Source organism: Cygnus atratus, chromosome 12, assembly GCF_013377495.2.
Source record: "Cygnus atratus isolate AKBS03 ecotype Queensland, Australia chromosome 12, CAtr_DNAZoo_HiC_assembly, whole genome shotgun sequence".
NCBI lineage: Eukaryota > Metazoa > Chordata > Aves > Anseriformes > Anatidae > Cygnus > Cygnus atratus.
The window spans coordinates 4,872,425-4,895,885 of NC_066373.1; the positions used below are offsets into that span (position 1 = coordinate 4,872,425).

At 41.3% G+C, this 23,461-nt stretch overlaps 1 protein-coding gene across 3 annotated transcripts in view; it reads right to left on the reverse strand.

Moving 5' to 3' along the window:
* PLCG2 (phospholipase C gamma 2) overlaps nt 1-21,694 on the reverse strand; it is a 62,549-nt gene extending 40,855 nt beyond the window's left edge. The window contains exons 1-3 of one of the 3 annotated variants that reach the window (XM_035543855.2): nt 21,359-21,694; nt 15,691-15,928; nt 869-1,009 (exon numbers count right to left, since the gene is read on the reverse strand). In XM_035543855.2, the coding sequence (XP_035399748.1) occupies nt 869-1,009; nt 15,691-15,886 (337 nt within the window). In that variant the 5' untranslated portion in view covers nt 15,887-15,928; nt 21,359-21,694. Of the gene's footprint in view, nt 1-868; nt 1,010-15,690; nt 15,929-18,517; nt 18,603-21,358 lie in introns of those variants that run through there. The other 2 variants (XM_050713320.1, XM_050713319.1) reach the window with 2 other exon arrangements.
* Between the last annotated feature and the right edge of the window lie 1,767 nt (nt 21,695-23,461).

Consider the following 23,461-nt stretch of genomic DNA (forward strand, 5'->3'; position numbering starts at 1 on the left):
AAGGAAAAGGATTTCCCCCTTAATTGAAAGTTATATCAGTCATGCTGTTCTCAGTTCAGCATTACGACAATATACCTCAAGGTACTGAGTGTTTTCAAAGTACTGGCAGAAACCTGGTTTTGAGAACTGCCGTGGAGGCAGGGTGGGGGGTGTTGGAGGAAATCAATCTGAAATACCTGGCACAGCTGCACTTATTCAAAATTTTCAGACCTCATCCAGCAATGGTAAAACTTGATCTGAAGTTAAAAATCTATTACACTGAATTAGTGACAAACGGTCTTCAATTACCTGTGCATCGGACTGTAAAACCAGGCTTCCAGTTCTGTGATCTATATGCAATCAATTCCCACATATACAAGAAACATTTGCTAGCTCTCTAGGAGTATATAATTTCTACATTAAATAAATAAATAAAAAGTACTGCTAGTGTTACAGTGCCTAGAAAGTGATATATTGGTAAACACATACTAAGAGACATGCTATTAATTAGTGCTCAAATAGCTGTTGCCTTCTAATGAGCAACAAGCATTCATCTTCTTAAAACACAGAGCTGTTGACCTGTACAGTGCAAGACAGACTGCAGCAAGTGACTCATGTATGACATCCACAAGTTATACAACCGTTCTGTTTAGACAATATAAGGAAAAAGTCTCACACAATACACTATTTGACAGCAAAATGTTACAAATGGAGCAGTTCACAGACATTAAGGGCTGGCTGAGTAAAAGGTCTCAGGTCTTATGCATTTGGTGCACTCCTGAACTGTCAAGGTTAAAAACCACAGTATTTTTTACATTACTATTTCATCAGTGTATTTGATTGTTCAATATCTAAGTTTAAAGAGGAAACAAAGGAGAAAAAGCTTTACCTGCTAAACTTAAGGTGTTGAGGACAAACTGGGTACCATAAAAAACAGTAAAGCAGTGTTCTTCTCTGTGCCTTGCTTTGCAACGCTCAAAGTCCTTTGAATTCTTTCCTGGGCGAATTTCTTTTATTTCCATCAGATCCACTGAAAGGAAAGTACAGTAAGAAAGTAAGAAAGAACAGTAAGTCTGTCAGTACAACTGCGCTTGAGTTCCAGCACAGCCTGAAACAACAAGACTTAAAACTCAAAGCATATATATATATATATAAAAAATCTGTACAAATACAGTTATAGATTTTTATGGGACAAGAAATGGAAATTGCACCAGCCTGCAATCCACAAATCCACAACTAAATGACTCAGTGTATTACTGACTAATATACAACAGCAGAGAAGGACCAAAAGAAGAAGAAGAAGAATTTGTCATATTTTTATCATCTGATTATCACTGACTAGCCATGGGCAAAGTTTGTACACACAGTCCCTTTGGGTTACAGAAGACATGTTTTCATAAGTGGAATTTACACTAAGAAATTTCCAATTACCATGCCAACCGTTCAGAGACAAAAGAACAATACAACTTTTAACTTACCCACCTAAAAATAATGCATTAGATCTTAGATAGTGAGCCAGCCCCCCAGTACAACCACTGACACTTGTACGAAAGAATATTTAAAGAAGGTATACTTGGCACCCTCCAGAAAGTAAAGAGAAAATGCAGCCTAATAATTAAAATTTTTATGAGCTTTCTCCTGGTCAACTCCAAGCAGATCTCAGTCATTTAATATAACCTGTTGCAGCACTTTTAACGTGCTGCTTTCTACAGAACACAGGCACTCATTAGGGCATAGCCAAATGGCAGCGACACTCGAGCACACATCTTAAGTCTGCTCCCTTTTTGTCAACCCCTTCTCATACTGCCTGCAGAAGGGCAGTGAGACAGCACTGAAATAGAAATATGTGCAGTCTCAAGATAAGATACTTATTAGAAAACTGAGGAAGTGGTTTTGTTCTGCCTGTGGACCAGACAAATAAACAGCTCTTCCCGCTTCTGGACAGTCCTGAGTTACAGAATGAAGAGTGAAGAAAAACATTTCACGGCTGCTCTTGAAATGTGTTTATCAGAGCCAGCAAGATCCAAGGAAAATAACTGAGGGTTTCTGTTCGTGCATTTAAGAACACCACAAGATTAAAACCAAGTGTTAAATGAGCACCTTGTCACAGTTAATAACACACAACGAAAAAGCAACTCGGCTGCTAACAAGGTGCGGGGAGCTGAACGCTGGTTAAAGATTGGGCCTGTGTAACATCGGGTTTCTACGAAACCAACATGGAAAGGAGGGAGACACAAGCAAGGATGTTTATCAAATTAATTCATCTAGGAATTTCTTATTCTTTACAAAGAATTCCAAACCAAACTTCCCACCTGACACTCCTTATTCCTTGTCATTAAACAACTTCTCTTGGGAAAACAGGACTTCAAAGGTCAACTTGAACTTTTCCTAGAACACAAACATCTTTCTTAAACTTATTTTTCCTACTGTGATTATCTTCATGATAGAGCACATCTAACGTCTCAACCTCCATGGTTCAGTCACTCTCTCAAACCACGAAACCATCTCCTAAGATCTGCATATCTGGATAGCCAAGGCCCCTAAATTTATGTGTAAACTTTTAAAACAAATTAATGACAGAACAACAAGTGACCCACAGCCAACAGCTCCTACTAATGACTCACATCTTCTGACAATCCAGAGTCTCACTTAGATCCCTAGCAGTGTATCTGGACATCCATCCCGAAATGCCAGCATCTGGAAAAGATGGTCTAAGCCCAGCAATCCACATTAGCATCAGCAGAGAAGACTCAGGATGCAGAGATACGAAGTACCTAAGTGGGGGGGGAAAGCAGTCGTGTGGCTGCAATAAATGGCACAGGACTGTACAGCACTCTGGCTCTTGCTAATTACAGGCAATAACAACCCCAGCCATCTCTTCTTTCCCTTCACCCAACAAATCTCTACTGAGAAACACAGGTGTAACTTGAAAGTGAAGCCTACCTTTCATTTCATACTCCCGTAAATCCATGTATATGAAATACCACACCACAAAGACCCCCTCAAAGCACAAACTATAAGCAGCGATAGAACAGATTTCACAACCTGCACCGCTGTTGTCACTTCGAGTGGCTCTTACCTCATACTGACCTCTGAAACAAACACACAGCCTTGCTTAACGTCTTCCCTCAGTTACATTTACGCTCACAACACTTCTTCTCCTCACCTTATAACCTTTCAATCCTACCATCCCATTCTCTCACTTGAGTGCACGTGTATATACATATCCACACTCAAGGACTTTTGCATACACAGATTTCACAGTGATTCTGCTATTCTTACGTTCTTGTTTTACTCACACCGCTTTACGGACTGGACCGTGAGTCTTAGTATCACGATAAGCTCTGCTGGCCCCCCAGGTATGCTAGAGTCACCCTCCACACGGTGCCCATGGCATCTGGAAGGGCTGTTCCCCACTGAACTGATAAAGGAAGAGCCAAGAAAAGCTGCAACATGTTTCAGTCTCAAATTAGTAAATCAAGTGCACCAACTCAGCTGTTACACAGTTACTGTGACCTTTTTATAGCACAATCGAAATGCAACTTCATGCCTGTGCCAGAACTACCAGCACAGTGCCTCAGCCACTCCATCTTACTGCCTTGATGATCTGGAGCCCATCTTCTCGATCCCACATGCAAATTGCAGAGCCATTTGCTGACCTGGCTTCATGGACAGATATTCCTGGGGCCTGATAACATCTGAAGAAAGCACAGATCTGGACATACGCGGGTTGCAAAGCGTAAAATCAAGTAAAACGGTCTTGTGAGTGTGGCTTCCATAAAACTGTACAAAATTACTGCAATTCCCAAGGAAACATAAATCAAACACGCTCTGTAGAGAAGCTTCTCTAGCTAACTCAGTGAGACAAGGAGGACACTCCCAATGCATTCATTAAGATCCTGAAGATGACGACACTAGTGACAATCAGGAAAACCTACAATGCTAGTTTACATTTCATCCATTCTTTTATGTGGTTATTTCCACGGGTTAAAAGAATCTTCTTGGCAGCCTCATCAGTCATCTATTAATTCTGACAAATTCCTCAAGCAGACTTTAACTAGACCGGACCCCAAGGCACCTTCAGTTACCATCCTGTCTCAGGCTCTGATCTGGGTGTGCAGTTTTCATTACATTCGTGGCACTTCAGAGCCTGCAGCTGCTGAACTTCTGCTCTTGAGGTGTTGTGTGCAAATCAGTTAATTCAATGGATCATTACACCACTACACAGCTACTTCCCAAAGACCGCACAGATTGGAAAGCACTGAGCAATTAAGAGTGCCTGCTAGAGCTCTTTACTGCCATAAACTTCACAATAAACCTTTGATCCTCAGCATCTCTGCTGATCTCCATTCAAATAACTGGGCAGCAGCAATCACATTCAGTCACAACGTTACGACTGTGCATCCCTGTTATCTTTCCTTCAGGAGGCAGACGGCAAAACACAACTTGCATTCCACTACAGCAGGTGCTGGGCAAGCTCAGCAGGAGACAAGACATAAGGTGAGTGCAGGTAGTGAACAAACAGAACTGCAGAAAACACAACATTGCTGCATACAACAACACTGCTGATTGTCCCAGACACGCTTTGGGCAGGAACGAGCCAGTCCTGCTATTCAGAGGGAGCAGTTCTGCCTCTGCCCACCCCCAGCGCTCACCCACCACCCATCTCCTGTGGGGAGCAGCCAAGCAGACAACTGGATGCTTAAAACCAGCCAACACTAACAGCAGAACAGCAATGCATTAGCTGGAAGTGCCCATGTAAGTTTACTTATAAAGCATGCTTGCATGGATCGACTTTGGTAAAGTCAGGTAATTTGGGGCTGGAAAGTCAGAACTGCGTATAAATGGGATAAGCCAGAAAACCTTACAGGCTGTCAATCTAGCAAGGTATCTTTGGCAGAAGAGCCGCGACAAGCAGTGTAAAAGTTCAAGTGGGACTGGCAGCATGAAGTAGAGTCCTGTAAGATAAGGCTCCTGATTCAAAGTCCAAAGGCCGTACGTAGGAGACTTTCATTGTCTGTGGCCACAAAGAATGGTCATATCAGTTATGGACCTAATGGAGCAGGAGAAGAAAAAGCTTACAGAGAGATTCAAAGGAGGCTTGTAGTGTCAGAAATCAGGCCACGAGCATTATTTGCTTCATTAGGTATTTTCAGCAACAGTCCCAAGAAGTCTTACAGGGAAGCTACTGGCAACGTTTCAGAAAGGAAAATAAGGGACTCTGATCACCCAAATGGTGTGGACCAAGACACAGAGGTGGGCATTGTCTACATGAGTATCTTCACATTTTCATGTGTGTGTATAGTTACATTCTGCACAAACACTTCAAAACCAGTTTTTGAAATCCACATCCCCCCTAAAAAAAACAATTTGCATTACAAAATATTCCAAAGAGGGTTTCATTTCAGAAAGGCAGAAACTGCCTCCTGAAACACAGGCTCTGTGCAAATGAGCCCCCAGCGAATGAAGAAAGCCTTCAGTCTCCTTTTGCAAATGCACTTCACAGCGGTTTGTAAGGACAATGGCTTTAGTCTCACTTCTGCAGAATTAAAGATTAACTATACAAGGTGTGTCTTAACAGCCTGTTTTATTCAAAACAGCAGTGAAACACGGATCAAGTGCAACTCTAAAGGGAAAAAGGTAGTAGCTTGGTGTACCACTTATACCAGCAGGCTTTTAAGTAATCAGGCCACACGGAGCTGTCATATACAGTAATAACAAATTACCATCTTACCAACTATAGCTACATTTCAAATTAACAACTTCTCACTAGACTGCTCAGCAGAGCAGCAACATATTACGACCCTTCCCAGTTTGAAGGACCCTGAATTCAAGGGGCCTTAAACTTCAAAGGGCTATTGGTTTCATATTAAAAATTTAAAAGCACCTTCAGAAAATGAGGTTAGGATAAAGTTTATGTATGTGCCCATAAAAGTTTACATTCTACTCCCTAAAACAAAACAAGAAAGTTGCCGCACAAAACTTTGACTTTGGGGGAGTATCCACATCTTCCCCTCACTTTGATCAACCACATTCGTGGTGCTCAGGTCTGCAAAGCGCTCTAGATTGGATCCTCATTTCACTGGCTGGCCACGTCAGGAAGTCTGGTCACTGTAAGTTAGCATTAAACACTGCAAAAGCGAGCTGCTGAAGTGAAGACATGATTTGAAAACAGCTAAAGGCTACACACATTCTTTTTTTCATTTAACCACAGAAACCAGGCTCTAAATACTCAGCTGAAGACTTACACAAAGATCCCCTGGTAAGAACTGAAACACACCAGTTTCAAAACAGAAAAGGGTGAATTTTAGTGTCCCTTTGAAAAGATACTCTGCAAAGAGTAAGAAGTAGATTCACTTTTGCAATGACATGTTAACAGTTTACAGAATACAAAATAGAAAGAAAAAGAATACGGACCTGGAGTGTTCAATGTGAGTTAAGTTTATTTCTTCTGTTTATTTATGATTGCCTGAAACAGTAAGAAAATTCAGACAGGAAAAAGAAAGTCTGATAGCAATTATTAAAAAAAAAAAATCACTACTAGAAAGGTCAAGCTATCTGACCATTAGCAAGGTCAAGTCTGACATTCAAGCCAAAAGAAGCAGGCATTTCTCAGCAGAATACATAGATATTCACTACTTGTCCCAGAAAGGTACAAATGCTATAAAGTTTACATCATTTTCTCCAAAGGCAAAGAAATACAGTTTTCCACAACAAAGAAAGTTCATATTGACATTAAAATTTTAATAATGAAATGACTTAGGTGTTTAACTTGATGGAAAAAAAAATCCCTCAACTAAGTTTAAAAATGTAAGCCACTTTCAACAGTCTCTGAGGTGCCTGGGTTTTAATTTAAAAAAATAAAATAAGAATGAAATTCTTAATGCATCTGACAGCTGAAAGGATGCCCAGAACCACAATGTGCTCTCTTTGGCGGGTCATTTTAGCTACGATTTTAAAAGCAAAATCAGAAAAATTTAATTTAGGGGATAATATGCTGCAGGATAACATTCACAAAATACAAAAAGATCTCAATAAATAAATACCCTGTTAGCTACAACAGCACCACCTGTGGCACCAGATCTAAGATTGCCATTACATTAGTTACACATCCCTGCATTTTACCTCACCCTGTAAACTGCATGTGCACTGATCGGCTCCTAGTATCTACATGACTAGGTTATAGATGCTCTGCTGCTCCAACGAGTTTCGATCATTATCCAGGTGCAACATTTTGCAGTGACGTGGTTTCTACTCGGCAGCGTAACAGTCTGAAAACACACGGTGCAATCTTGCAGATCGAGAAAAAACAGAATCAAAATTTGTGAGTGCTGTTATGTGTACAATGTGCTTTTGTTTCTTGCACTCCCTTTCTTAATATATCCCTGGAAGATGAAAATTACACTTGTACTTACGGATTTTTAAGATGACTAATTTTGTACAAATCTCCTGAGCAGGAAGTAAATCTCAAGTGATTTTTAACAGTCTCTGATAATTCTTTCTACTTTCATACGTCAGATGCATTATTAGTAACACTAAATGAATCTAAGACGGCAAATGTATTTAAGAAGTGGGCCACAGTCATTTTGTTCACAAACTCTGGAAAAAAATGCAGGAAAGAAACAGAAGAGAGATAACATGAAATTAGCAGCTCTTGTTAATCCTAAAATAAAACATTAGGCACTATCAGTCATATCTTTTGATTAAAAATGAAAGAAGGTATATTAGTGCAGCATTTAATAAAAACAGATAGTCCATCTTATACATCTGCACTGAAGAAAAAATAAATGGTTACTACATGTTATACTGAAGCATACCATCAGCATTAAAAGCCTCTATTTAAACAGGCTTGGTCCCTGTGCTTCATAATTTTGCCATTTCATTAAAAAGAAAAAAAAAAAAGTAATCAAAAAAGAGAAATTATCTACAGAAATATGTATGCCTGCATTACAGGGAAGCACACATTTGCTCAGTCAGTGAAGGCACCACAGACTTCTGAGAGCACAATTCTCCTGGCTGTGAATCATCACTTAACACCAGGATTGATGGAAGAGCATGAAGAAACTTGCATATTTTCCCATGACTAATCAGACTCTAGTCACCACAGACTTTCCCTTAATTCTCCTTGAAGACTTGACATCTGACAAAGAAGGAGGTATCTATTACAGCTCACCTTCCTGAAGACCTACAACGTATCAAGAAATTGCTCTACCAGCTTAGATACCATAACATCTGTGGGGCTTAGTCTACTCACGTGCATGTAAACATATATATCATGATACAAGGAAATCTGGGAAATGTTATTTGGTAGCACTGAAGTGTGTTCTAAGTCAGCAAAGGCCAGGTGCTGGCACCCCAGACATCTCTTAGCAGAGGACAGACTTCAGCAGTTCCTACTCGCAGCTCCTTCCCCTCTGCCTTTCCCTGCTGTCCAGTAGTTCCCCCACCGCTGTCTCAGCTCCAACAGGACGGTTGTTTGTGGGCCGTGTGGTATCCTAGCAAAGAAACAGTGCAGCAGAGCCGCTGACATGGAGGCAGAAGTGACCCCCAGAAGCCACCATGCGTACAACATCTGCTGCACGGCCAGCCTGCGACGGCTCAAAGTGGGGAGAAATAGCACAGGGTGTGACCCAGGGGCCACTGCACAGCCCCATGCAGTTGTAAAGGGTTTGTATGCAACAAAAATACACAGCAGAACCATAGGAAGTGACATGCTGAGCAACACGTTGCAGTAAGTTACGCTCGTACTTGTGTAAGTCACGGCTTCACAGTCACGCATACGGCACACATTGTCTGCAAGAGGGAAATCCATCGCAAATTAAACAATTCCTTCCATACCAGGAAACTGAAGCTGCCTTTTCTGATGCATTGATAAAGCAAACGTTAGTTTAGTTCTGTTCTAGTTACTGAGATAAGTACTTCTTAAATTGCAAATCCATGAACTGCCAGTGGTCAGTGACAGCCACGGGTAAATAAATGCTCCATAGCCACGTCCTGCTGGGTCCCACCTGGACTAGGACAGCACTAGAGGGAGAACACATTTCCCCACCACATCCTTTCCCCTGCTATACAATTGTGGTTGCCAAAAGTCTTCTCTAGAAATGGGCAGCTTCTCAATCAGGCTATGCAGGGAGTGGCTGGGGACTGTGGTCAACCCTTGATTTCTAGGAGGTTTGCTTGTTTTTCCTGGAAATGGAAGGAAAAGTCCCCTTGACCCCACGCACTCTGCATCCGAGTCACCAGCCTTTCATCAAGCCAGCATATCCACAAGGCAGTACTTCTGCAGTGCTCACCAAACCTACTTCTCGTTCATGAAAGGACCAGACTTCTACTGAAATAACTGCAGGGGCTCCACTGCAATAAAAGGTAGGGTGCATACAAAGAAAAACAAATGAAGTTCTGAGCACCACGAGCAGTCCCATAGTCCACTTCGCAAACACCAGGTTATCCTTATAGTTTAAAATGACGGAGGACAAGGCAGAATAGAGGGAAATGCCAGTTACAAGCAGAAGGCAGAAGAAGCAGCCCCGACATTTTGTAGCCAGTATCTACAAGTGTTTCCCTTGGATGATCTTAGAGCTAAAATGTCTCTCTGTATAGAACAATAGCAAGATGACTAAAAGAAGCCCAAGCATGGGTGAACACCGTCAGATCTAGCTCAGATCTGCTTCCCTCAGTTATTTGCATAGCTCTCTGCAGACCCACATAAGGAAGCACATGCTGTAGGCATTAATTTTAATACACTAATGAAATCCCGCATGTTAAACATCTGTGATTAAAACTCTTTGAAAAGGTACACTTCTCCCTTCTATCTATTTTGGTTTTGTACAATGGGTTGTGTTGGACCCAGGTGAACCCAGGGAAGGCAGATACAAGGTACTCTGCAATCTTAGTAGATGACATAAAAAACAACAGCACTGGGAACCTTCCTGGCCTCCACTACACCTGGAAAACACTCTGGTACAGGCAGCCCCTCTCTTTCCATCGCTGATCTTTCCCTTTCATTTAGAAGGAAACTTGCAGCTCTCACAAAATGGAAAACGTGGACAATTTTTATTTACTTTTTTTCTTGAAAGGTGCTGATGTACTAGACTCTTCAGACATTACAGGCTGAAAAGAAAGAAAAGACACCTCAAAGTCACTTTATCTGTGTTTGGTCCTACAGCACGTTACATTTTACGCATTGTAAGCAGAAACACAGATTGTACAACAGGATTTGAATTTCATTACATAGAGAAAAATCTACTGTCTTCAGCAAGTCTGATTAGCTTGGAGAAGTTCAACAGCTACCTTGTCCTCCTGAAAATGGAGATAGCATCCAAGAACTCCCTTGGCTTGAAGAACTCTTGGCAGCAAAGCTGCATAGGAAAGAAAGACTGGGCATGCACAGGTTACTTAACCCATCAGGACAACTCTGAGGAAGAAAGTGTGCAGTCGCTATTTGGTTGCTCCTTCACCTCTTGCAGGTGGGCAGGGAGGACTGGCATGAACAGAAGAGCTGGTACTCAACGCTCCCTCTCCCCCTCAAGGGACAACAATGAGGTCCCCACGTGGTGTGTTTTGCACGGTCCAATTTGTAAAGCTAGAACAAAGCACCAGCTAAAATAAGACCCTGTGTTTGCAAAATTAAGAAGTGATGTAGCAGTGCTCCAAGCACTGAAGTAAATCCCAAGCAAAAACAAAGTGACCAAGGCCCTCAGTTGCTCTGCTAAAGTCAGCGGACTCTGGGACATACATGAGCTGAAAATTTGGCTCCTCGATTTACTGTTCAAACTGCATACCCTACCTAAAGGACACAGACAACCTGTACTATTTCATTGGGAGGAAAATACAGAAGCTTCTCACTAGTTCCTTTTTGCTAGAAAATCCCTTCTGTATACGGTGACTCAAGTCTTTCAGAAGGTCAAAGTAAAATCTCCAGTACTCAGGCATCGCGTGGTCTGAGCCGCACGATGGAGACGGGAGAGCATTTAATCCAGATTTCCTTGGCTTTGTACATCCTCACTCGTTACCAGGCCAAAGGCCTGGAACTAGGAGCATTCTAAAGAAAGGTAGCTCCATTTTAACTTACTCATCTGGAGAAACACATCTGCACTGAGCAGGAAACAGCCATAATTTTAGCACCTTTTTCACCCTACTCTGATCATAAGGGCTGACAACTTTTAAAAGAAAGGAACCCTTCCATGGGTAATGCAATTCAAAATACATTGTACTGCCACACCGAGAGCTGTGGCATTGCCTAAACATTTCTATCAGTATAGATAACCCTACATCTCCCTTGCACAGATCCATTTATTCCAAAACAAAGGTTGGTTGGTTGTTTTATTATTGTGAGCCTTAACTTAAATCCCTTCCCAAACAATATTAACCAAACCTGAAAATGGTCCTTGTAATAACCTCAGGGTTCATCCATAAGAGGCACTGAGCAGAATCACCTCTGCTCGTTTGTACAGCTGTCTCCAGCGACTTGTACTTGCTGAACCATCGGGTTTTGAGTAGTACAGTAACTAGCAGCACAGGAACGTGGCCCCACAGAACACGGTACAGGTGGATACACTAATCATTTAACACGTCACTGTGTATTAGATGTCTGTAAGGTATAAAAACCAACAGCAGTATGAAAGCTTACCAGTTTTAGATACGGTAAGCAGCTCCTGAGAAAATTAGTATCTGCTGTCTTATTCCAAGCCAGACCCCACAAAGCATAAAAATAATTTAAGATAATTGTGTCTGAAAGAACAGCAAAGCTCTTTTTGTACCAACCTTACAGAAGAGCAGTATGTATCATCACTGTATCTGCAGGCACAAGCCACTGCTTGAGGATCTATGTAACAAAATGTCACGACTCCAAAAACAACTCCCCATTTTAAAACAGCTCCCTTAAGAAAGTCTACCGACTACATTTGTGTGTTCCCCAACAAGCTTTCATTACAGTAAATGAAAGTTTTACTTCAGTGAACAGTATTATCAAAAAATAAATAAATCCTAACACCAGCATCCTGCATCTCTGCCTCACTTCAGGACGCCTCAGATTTTTCCCACTGCAAATAACACAAAGTACTTATTTTAGAGACCACACTACTCCACTGAAATCAATGCAGAAGTCTCCTTGATATCCATAATTGTAAAGCTGCAGGTGTCTTTCAGCAGTTTATGCTATCAATTTTTTTTAAGATATTTACTCATCTCCTCACAATCAAAAGAGCTTTGCACCCCTGCAGTGCAGAGCATTGACCAGCCTACACTACGAGCTGCTCAGGCTTAGAGGAATTTGAGAGCCCTTTACACACTTAACAGTTCAACAGCAAGAAATTCAGCATTATGATACCCCAAACTCACAACACTACACAGAGCAGTTGAGAGAGAGAGAGGAAAAAAAGGTTCTTATTTTCCAAATGAAAGGTATTAGGATACAACATAAAAATTGGTCTCCATCCTCTCTATTAGCTCTTTTTGCTTCCCAAAACTTAAGAGCTCCCCTTGCTATCTGATTTAGGAACACAATCCCCCCAGCAGGTGCAAACATTCAGTTCTCTGCCTTCTCTAACGAGCAGTTGCCAAACGAGTTAAAATTGCACACACGACGATCTTAACTCTCTCACCCATGATCAATATTAATTCTTATTGGACTGTAGCACATGGAAATAGCAACCATTAAGATCACATCACAAATGTGTATTGAACAGCAATCTTCAGGGTTAAAGAACGGAATATTAAGCAACAATATAATACCTGAGATCATAATACCATACCCTTTGCCACTAAATATATATTTTTCAAATGTGTAAGCTTTCTTAGTTCTTAGTTTTCACAAAGTCAACAAAATCCACCAGTGAATATTTGGGATATTCATACATACATTTATATACTCTCAAGTGAAAATGATTTTTCTCCCGTCACAAAGCTGGTAGCAATTTTTTAGCACAGCTCCGGGGAAATAAAAATTCTTATTCTCCTGTCACTGGTATTCAAGAAGCCCATCCATTTGATTACTAAATATGGAAAGCTCAAATCCATAATTTTTCCACTTTTCAAGCAAAAAGGAAGCCCGAGTGCCAGTCAAAAGGAGTAATAACAAAAATAAAAATAATTAAAAAAAAAAAGATTTCCTTCCTCTTCAGTAGAAACACTGACAGCAAGTTAAAGCTGCAGTGACTTTCATTTCAAGCAGATCAGATAGAATTTACCATGAACCAGAACAACACAACAACAGTTCACATCATATTCTGAAACAATGCCTGAAAATATGGCTTGTTTTGGGGAGGGTTCTTTGCTTTGTAAGACAACAGAACAATATTTTGCATATTCATGCTTTGGAGTCTGACATATTCTCATACTTAAAGTTTCCATTAAATATTTCCACTAAATATTTCCACTTAAATATTCCTGAATTTAAAAACACTGCTAGAGTACTTGAATTTTCAGGGAGAGAGGCAGATGTCCTTTGGATAAATTGCAGGTCTATAGCTGAATTCCCTGTTCTGGTAACAGGTGCCTGTGTATCTGGAGGCAAGTCATTATCCTGCTGGATTACCCACGTATGAGTCAAATAAAGTATTCACCATCTTTTAAAAGGGTTCAAAATCTATACATAGAGCAAGCAATTTCATTATCAGTATGTATTCCTACACACACGCGGGATGCTTTGCTAAGACTCCAAGTCAAGCACTGAAAAAAGTTGACCCCAAAACCTGGAATGCTCTGGAATACAGACTGTACAGCTTTAAGTTTAGCCACTTTGTGCAAGTGGCTGTGTTATAGTCTTTAACTACATGACCCCATGTTATTTTTTGCTAGAGGACTCTGAGGCCTCATTAACCCAGCAAATGGTCATTTTCTATTTTGCTTTAATCTCATTGTTCTGTGCGTCACCCCAGGCTTTATTTGTAACGTTTATTCAAGCCATGCTCTCATAACTGAATTACTCACCTCCACACAGGACTTTTTTTTGGCACACCTCATTCTGGGATCTGAGCATATCAGAACTAGGGACGTACTTGCATTCACACTCATCACTGTAGGAAGGGATAATTGCCCTAATTTTACACGAGTAACCAGGACACAGCGAAAGGATGATCCAGAGAACCTGTTAATTAGGGTGTCCTGGTCCGATTGCTTTTTCCCAGAACACTATGTATGACCACATTTTCACCACCTATTACAAAAACATTCTCCAGACAAGCAGTCTCTCATTCCATTACATTAGATTTCCTGTTGCAGGTCCAGTCTGTGCAAAGAACAAGACAGGAACCGGTGGAAATAGTAACAAATAGAAATTTAATACTCCTAAGTAGCTTGAAGTGAAGTTGCACAGACAATTCAAAAATCAGGTATCTTCTCAGTGCTTGTCTTTGCAGCCTTACAGATCAATGCATTTTTAGCTTACTGTGGATTTATAACCAAAAAAAAAAAAACTTCTAAAAATCGATAGATGAACTCCATTCTCCTTCTCCGTTTCTTTCATGACACAATGCAGATTTTTTTCCCCACTGAAATTCACATATGTCTGTCAAGCCCCCAGAAAAGTAAGACACCACAGGGAGAAGTATCTGCTTATTCTCCACACCCCTTATCCCCCCACACTTAATTTAGCCTCAGTCTCCCTCATGTTCCTAATCCTCTTCCTTCTCTCAGGCATCGATTAACTTATTTCTCACTGAAATCTTGGTCTCTGTTCATTAAGTTCTAGTCTCGCCTCAGATTCCCTGTGCTGTACTTATTCCCCCACTACAATGTACTGGCTCAGCCTTTACTTCTTCACCTCAAAACTCCAAATTCTTATCACAATTTCAATTCCTAAATTCAACTCCAAGCTTCTCGTATTAGCTGAGGCCAACCAGTAAGCGTCAACTCAGACAGATTGTCCAATCTCTTCATAGAAGGCAAACGCCATTTAGCAACTGCACAGAAAATCATGCCCACAAAAAAAGAGTTATCAAATGGTCATATGCAAGCCCTGTAATTACGTTGTAATAATGGGAGCTGTACAAGCCCCCAAAACTGCAGGCTGAACTTGGTTGACATCAGCCACGTTCAGTAAGAACTGAAAACTAGTTTCACTTTACTCTTGTACCATGGCTTTTGCAGTGCTACGTAGCTTTAAATTCCCCTTCTATTTCCCCACCTAGTTATAGATAGCAGATTTTACCGGTTCAGATATCAACTAGACATTATCAACTGGGGACCTTCAAATGATCTCACATCTCACAGCTTCATCTTCCTAAGTCATTGGTACTTTCCAGAAATGATCCTAAGTAATGATTTCTAACCTGAAACAACAATTTCCTTAAGAAAATGGAACATTTACTTCAGTTTCCTTGTATTTGGGTGTTTTGATTTTGGGGAGAGAAGGACAAAAAAGTACTAATTGTTTGGATCTACGAGACATCTCAGTGCTTAATGATGGAAAACAGTTCTTACTCAGTAACACAATTCATAGAACACAAGCACCATCACATTCAAAGATGAAAACTGAGAGCAGGGTTTAGGGAAAAAGAACGTTAACCACATACAAGTGTTAGGTACCTAACTAAGGAGCTGAAGAAGATTCTTCACCTGCACTGCCCCAATTCACCGTATTCTTGGCAAGTTACCAGACTATTTTCAGCCAAAAGCTTCATTATGTTAACAAAGGCTCATTAAATCAATATTCAACAATTGCATTAATTTATTAAGTAACTCCAGGTTCAGGTACGCTTTGAAAATACTCACAGAAACCTTCAATCTTGTCAGCCGTCTTGCTCCATGCCACCTGCCTGGTTTCCATTATGACTTGTATAGTCCTCCTTTCTGGACTACTCTTCTTAAGACTGAATACTGTCATAACAGTTCCCAGCTCCAAGGTCCTTTTGATCTGGCTTTTCTCATACTCCGGCAGCACCCCATAGTCTATATTCTTTCTGGACATGTTTGGGTTTTTTTATATCAAACTTTTACGGTTTTCAGTGTGCTGAAAAAGAAAGAAAAGGGAAAGAAAATCAGTATTTAAAACAGCATTTTTATTTCCTTATAATTATGTTTGTATAAAGTAGAGGTACATAATAGCTTTAGGTAATAGACCGCCCATTTAAATGCATGGCATATGCATGGTTAACATTAAGGATAAAATGGCAAGGATTCTGGTAAAGTAGGAACCGTCTTCACAAGGAGAGGTACCAGTGACACTTTGGAGACGTAGTGCTGCACCATCTATTAAACATCGAGAGCCAGGTGGAGCTGCCACTGCTCAATTTCTCAGCAAGAACAATGCCCCTCTTCCAGCTGTACCGTGACACTAACTGGTCCTGCAGTCTTCTAACACAGCAGTACCCGGTGCTCCAGGATAAAATGAAGTGAGCTAAGTTCCATTTAGCCCAAATGTATAAAATCACATTCAAGAATATAATTCCATGTATTCTCTTATGCAAGCACACGTTCAGTTGCATAGATACACGCAGCATTACAAATACAGACTTTCACCTTTAAAAATCTCAGCATTATGACACAGAAGTGTGTGACATAAACATGAAGGGGAAAAAATAAATAAATAAAAGGAGACCGGGAAGAAATAGCAAACAGAATTCTACCTGAATAATTGGACAGAAGAGCAATAACTACAAAGAATACAAAACCTAGAAGTGCCAGTAAAAACAATACCTAGGTCATAACAAAGAAATCTTTAAGTCCCACAGTATTTAAGAATAAATAAAACTAAAAGACAACACTGGAAGCATGAAAACATTATGTATTCAAACTAAAGCAGAACTCCATTAAAAACCTCTTCTAAATGAGCAATATTCACCATCTCTGTAGCATTTTCTGACATGTTTTCTATCCCCTCTCCTAACAACGGGATAGTGTAAAAGCAATTATACTGCACAGATTGTTTTTATAGCAGTTTATTTCACTCACCAAGACTCCAACTTTTTTGCCGGTATAACCAGTGGCCAAGGAAGGTTTACTTCCTGGGACAGTTAAACAACTTGTGAACAGTTAGCCAAAAAGGGTACTTAGTATAATTACGCATAGAAACCGCCTCTGCCACATCTACCAGGTTTTCTGTAGTTAAGTGTATCACCAACACATTACACGTGTAAACCAAGTGTAAAATGTAAGTCTAACACATCACATATTCTGTCTAAATGTACTTTAACCAAAAAAAAAAAAAAAAAAAAAAAAAACAACCACGAAAACTTTGTAGCCCTAGGAAGCAAAAAAGAATCTCTGAAGTCTGCAAATAGCAAATACTGTTTTCCCCCCAGGAAACTGTCACTGGTAGATCCAGTGTAGAATAGACTCTCTTAAATATAATCAGGGTTTGAACTTTGTTTATCTTGATTTGAAGACTTTAGGAGTCTCATAAGACATCAGAAAAAGTATCACTTCAAGCCTACTGAGATCCTTTCAAGTATCAGATCAGCTTTTACTTACCATTTTATAGGGAACTAAATATCATTAAGTCTTTGCTCATGCAGATTTTTTTCTAACTGACAGAGACAGAACTAGTTCTTTTCAGAAATCACCATTCCTATAAAAGTTTCTTGATTGTTTTCAGGTATTTATAGACTTACACCCGATAAAAACTTTATGAATTCTATGTTACGCTGAAGTTAAATCTTTAGCTCTGGAAACTGAGGGCAATTTAATTTCTGCAACTGTAAAAAAATATCTGGAAATCGATTTTGTCCTTAGTATTAACGATCAAACTATCGATATGGAAAAAGAGGTTTGAAGCACAACCAAAATCATCCTCCTCTCTCCCAACTCTTTTTTATATTCATGATACTATCGCCAGAGAGTCAAAATGCTGTCCCTATGGTGAACTGCAGCAAGTTTGTTGCTCTTCTTGCCCTGACATATTACAAAAGCAACAATTTGCTGCTTGAAGAGATTTCCAAAATCTGAGGAGCCTCAAAAGCTCTGTAGCCAGGGTAGCTGTCATCTTCATATTACACCAGGAAGAGCTGAGAAAAAATGCTGATGATTAAGGCCTAGCTGTCCAATGACAAGGTAACACCAGAAGCAGTAACATCAGCTTGCGTAAACTCTTACAGCACAAGACCTATATGAGAATTTAAACCAGGTGACTGTCTTGTTTAGAACAGTACAGAAAATGAAGCAAAAATACGAGCAAATACAAATACTGAAAGAAATCTTGGCAATGTCTAAAGCATGTCAGCTTATGCACTTTTAAAACTCCATGGCTATGCCTCTCCTAACAGAGTCTGTTTTTCCTCACCGGTATTTGCATGCACACACTCAGAACACATCTTGGCACAAAACGGGCAAAAGAGAGACGTGCATGCAGCAACTCTCACAAATATTAGCAAGTTTCTGTGCTTTGGTCCCACCCACATCGAACAGCTAATTACAAGCTTGATTACTCCTCAGCAAGCTTATTTACAAACAGAGTGCCCTGGAATCTGCTCTTTCATCCACGCACAAAGAAGGAAGTGATATCATTTTCGCCCAAGATACCATTTTCGCCCATTTTGCTGCCAATCTTTCCCCTTAACCTCATCCCTGAGCTGGACAGGTTTACGTGGCCAGCTGAACTTACCTGCAGCAGGCACACTGAGCCACCAGACACAGCATCCCCTTGGGCTCTCTTCCTCTCCCCTCAGTCCACTACTCTCCATCACAAACAGTTTCAGTTTCCGTGTTGATAACTAATTTGACCATGCCACTTCTCGCTTCCCCTTCGTAACTTCTTCCAGCCCTCCTCCCCCTCGCCCCATGTCACGGGCTCCTGACATGCTCTTCACTCTCTTTTCTGCTCTCTCATTAATACCACAAAGCTGTCTTTCAACATCGTGTCACCAACTGCTTTCAGTCCCATCTGTCAGACTTTGAAGCTGCCCCGTGCAATCTTTCCAATCCCTTTTTAAATTCTACCACTTCAGTAAACACTTTTTTTTTTTCAAGCTAACAGAAAAGCAAACAACAGTCCCTTCTTACCTGCAGGGTGGCCTCTTCTGCATTGCCCACACCGAACCTGAAGTTCCTCTACAGCAGGAACTGTGCCTTACTCCATGTTTTACAAAGCACTGTACAGGTTATATCATGTTTAATAGCTATGAGCTTGTTACTGTATCAGAAAAGGTACTCTGTTTTCCTACTGGTACTGAAATATATATATATACACACATCAATCCTACAACTGAGAACTCTGGACAACTTTTAAGGGTTGTAAGCAATGGCGTATTTTAGTCAGAATGTAACAGATCCTTTTTGACCCCCTGGGACCAGTCAGATTATCATTGAAATTATCACAGCCTTGCATCTCACAAGATAGCCACAGTCATCTTGTCTTACATTTGTTTTTTCTGTTATTACAATGACTTGTAAAAACAGAAGTGCAAGGAGCAAAAAATAAAGTTAAAAATCTTTGAACAGTGCCTGATTTTCAAAAAAGAGAAAGCAAATAAAAGAAGCCTAGTGTTCTCATTTTGCTCCCTCATTAAGAATTGTAGTGAAACAAACATGTTATGATTGGAACGACATTTAAGCACTTCAGTAACACTGCACAGCAACAATAAAACTCAACTTGTAAATGGATAATTTTTTTCAGGAGCATATAACAAAACATATATCTGCTGTGCCTTTTGCAGTACAAGTTGTAGCTGTAAAATGAAGCATACCTTACAGCAACATGAAAAAGAATTTCTAAATATAACTACTTAATAAAAGGCGATGAAGCATTTTTGAGAGATTAGTCCCTTAGTGCAAAGGAACTGCCTTTCAGAGGTGGCTTCTAAAACAGTTTCCGCTGAATATAATATACTGGACTTCCCCTTTTAAAGTAGCTCTTCCTTCTTAAAAGAGAGTGAATGCTGTTTTTAGTCTACCTTAAATTCTAAGCCAGGTTTTTAACTTACTGTGAAACAATACTGCAGCTGAGGATACCTACTTCATCAGTAAACAGGTGGAAAAAATATCATAGTATTTCATCAACCTATGTGACCATTCCTGTATTGTTTCAGCTACCTGTTCCAGTTTGGGAGTAACTTAGAAGGAACACCACAGGAAGCTTCCTAGCAGTGAAACACACCAGACCTCCAGAAGAGCTCAAGGAAGCCCTTCATAGCCTTTTCAGTATTGAGAGTCTTCTTAGACCCACACGTGGGTGCCCCTCAGCCTTCTTATACTCATCACTGCACAAATATTTGAATCTACAATATTTCTGTCCATTCACTCAGCAGAACTCCATTATAACCCTCATCAAAACAGTATTTTAATACCTCTACACCAGAGGAGTATGAGCTACAGGACACCTTTGCATGAAATAAAAGCACTACTGCTCTTCTACAGGAGAACTACTGAAGCCTAAAGTAGGGAGGTCCAGCATTATTCAAATGATTCAACAAGCGATCCAGTAATCACGTAAACATAACTGTAGTTTAGACACAGACACATAACTTCACTTTCGACTGTAGGCACCACAGGTGTGAAAATGTTGGTATCCTGTATGCCATGCAGAATTGGGACCATTTGTTACTTTTTGTGTTGTGACACAGGAGCGATTTCTACATTGTCTTTTACCAAAGAACCTGAATACTTTGAATTAAAGTTGGAAAGACTCATTGCAAGGAAACAAGCGAACACAGACATGGAAAATTACCAATTTAGTCCATCCTCAAAGCTGCATATTTAGTTTTACTTCATTGCAGTACTCCTGAATTTCAAAAGCAAACCTTTTCTGAAGATCATCTACAGTTCTTACCTAGCAGACATCTGATAGAACAGGGAAAGAGAGCAAAAACTGAGAAAAAGTCAAATCACAAAGGTATAGGTTGGCAAAGAACATCTTGGATGAGCACTGCTGAAGCCCCACTCTTGACTTCAGCCATAGGACAGAGCAGGTGCCTTCCCTGCTCCAGGTCAACCAAGAAGTGCAATCTGAAGGTGGACTCAGGTCAATTGCTGTTTTTCCCCATGCTCTGTGCACCGAAGCCTCCATTTATACAAGACCTGCTGCATCCTCTGCCCCTCGCTCTGCCTTCAGGTGCATTTTGGACACCGCCTCACCACGGCACCGCCAGCACGGGTACCCACGGCTCCAATAATTAATAGCAATCAACACACGGCTCTTCACAGGGGGGCTTCCCTCCTCACCCCTGGACCCCCTGTCAGACACCCACCACGGCTGAGAAGGTTTCTTTCCCTCCTTCCCCAGCCAGCCTGCAGCAGGCAGCGTCCAGCCGCAAGGTGCAGGCAGGCAGTGTCCCCTCTGCCAGCCTCCCCTTGTCCCCTTCACCCCAAAGCCGTCCCCCTGCCCTCGCCCACCTCCTCTCCGCCCTCCTCTCCCCTCCCCGCGGCCGCCCGCCCCCTCACCTGCCGCGGGGAGCAGCCCCCCACCACCAGTACCACCACAGCCGCCCTGCCCACCCCGAGCCCTCACCTGCTCGAGGGGCCGGTGGCTGTCCGGGAGGTGGCGGTGCCGGTGTCGCCGCGCCCCGCCGGGGCTCCCACTTCTGCTTCTGCCCGAACCGGGAAGAGGCGGGGCGCCGCCGGCCACCTACTGGCGTACTGCCCCTCAGGGCGTCCCCTGCCTGCCTGAGGAGAAGGAGAGGGGGCTCGGTCCCGTCCCTCCTCGCCCCTCGTGCTTCCACCTCCCCCGGAGACCAGCTCCCCGCTGCCGCCTCCCCTCAGAGCCGTTCCCCTGTCCCCCTCAGCCGCCCCTGGGGCTGCAGAGAGCCGCCGTGTCCCCATGCGAGGCCTTGTTGCCGAAACCCCTGTGAGAAGCAGGTGCTTGTGTGCCTTAGGTGATCATTAACCTGTCACAGTTTTCATTAAACGCGGAAAGCTCCGTACAATTCCTGCTCGCGATGGTCTTTCGAGCCTGTGGTAGCAGGAAGCCGCAGAAGTAGGGATATGAAGCTGACGTACTCGGCTGCTCCTTTGGGGAGGAAATTTCACTCGCTCAGCTGAGAAGCGCTACATGATTGAACAGTATCTTGAGCGGCTGGGTTTACATGAAAGACAAATGGAAAAGTCTTAAAAACTGTGACAGGGATTATATTTTCAAGTTAAAACTTACTTAATGGGATCCACTACCGTGCACATTGTATGACAACAACTTCAGCTTATGACCTGAAATACCAAAAATATTTCCCAGTTTGGGACTCAGAAGAGTAGGAATAGAAGATGACATACTGTTTTCAGGTCAAGCCTAGATACTGCCATGAAATTTGATGTACCAGTCTTGTCCCAGAGCTATTTCAGAGAACTGGTGAAAAATCCTACATCCGTAGGCAGAATCTCAAAGTCATCACAGAGAACTAGTCATACCATGTTTTTTAGTCAAGACTAAACAAAAAAAAAATGCCTAGAAAGCAAAACTAGAGATGGCACAGTGTTTGCAAGGAACAGATCTTCCCATGCAGAGGAAGTTGTGGACAATTCTGCAAAGGCCACTCCATGTTGCTGTGGCAAAATCGATAATCCACATGCTGCTTTCCAAACACAGGTTAAGTCTATTAGAGAGAGCTCTTCACCTGGTGTCCTTCCAACCCTGGTAGCTGGCACAAAGGAGTGAAAAGGACATGCCTCTTAGCAGTCAGACTTGGAATCTGATCTAATCTACTGACAAGAGAAATGTTTTCAAGATTTTCTGTCAGCTTCATAAATGGTTGAACAGTAGTCAAACACTATCTTATTCAGTCAAACACTTATTAATAATTCCACCCTATGCATGCCAAAGCTACTGAAGCAATCTAATATCTGGAATGGGGTATCAACAAGAAGTTCTACAACACCAAGAGCAATACTACCAAATTGCTTAGCTCAGAAAGAGAAAAAAAAATGCTTCTTGTATCCAGCAAAAGCTGTAAGGAGCAATTTGGGAAACTCTTCCCAAAGGCGAGCTAATAAACCCTTACCAGAGGTAAAAGCATCAGAAGATTTCAAATGAGTATGACTCAGGACCAGAAACTGAAGAATGCATTTGAAACACCACCACCACAAAAGGAAAAAAAAAATGTAAAACCTGGTATCTGTGAAAGGATCATTTTAAATGCAAAATAAAAATATGACAATTATAATCTTGCCATTGTTCACTGTTTCATTAACCATCTTGATAAAGACTCTTTAGATTTATCCAGGTGCTAAACCTGGGAAATGTTTCTTTATAAGGTGTGATGTAGTTAAAAGTTCACAGAACATCTTACAGGAGACGTGATACTAAAAGAATGAGAATAGCAGAATATGTATCAATCACATCAACATGTCTCCCATAGTTTGTTTTTAGCTCTTTATCATTAAAACCTTCAGTGTTTTATATTGAAGCTGCCTTTGAAATTATATGAATGGCGACAGAATGCTAGCATCAAGTGGCCAACTTCCCCAGCTGCAAAAGCCGAATACCAGAACATTCATATGACCCAAGCCACAAGGCACATACAGCACAGAGAGCTACAGGGTGCAGGTGATCCCAGGCATTTTACAAGCAGGAGATAACAGAATTCTTTGAATCCCATCTGTCAGATGCAGTGTTAATCTGGAT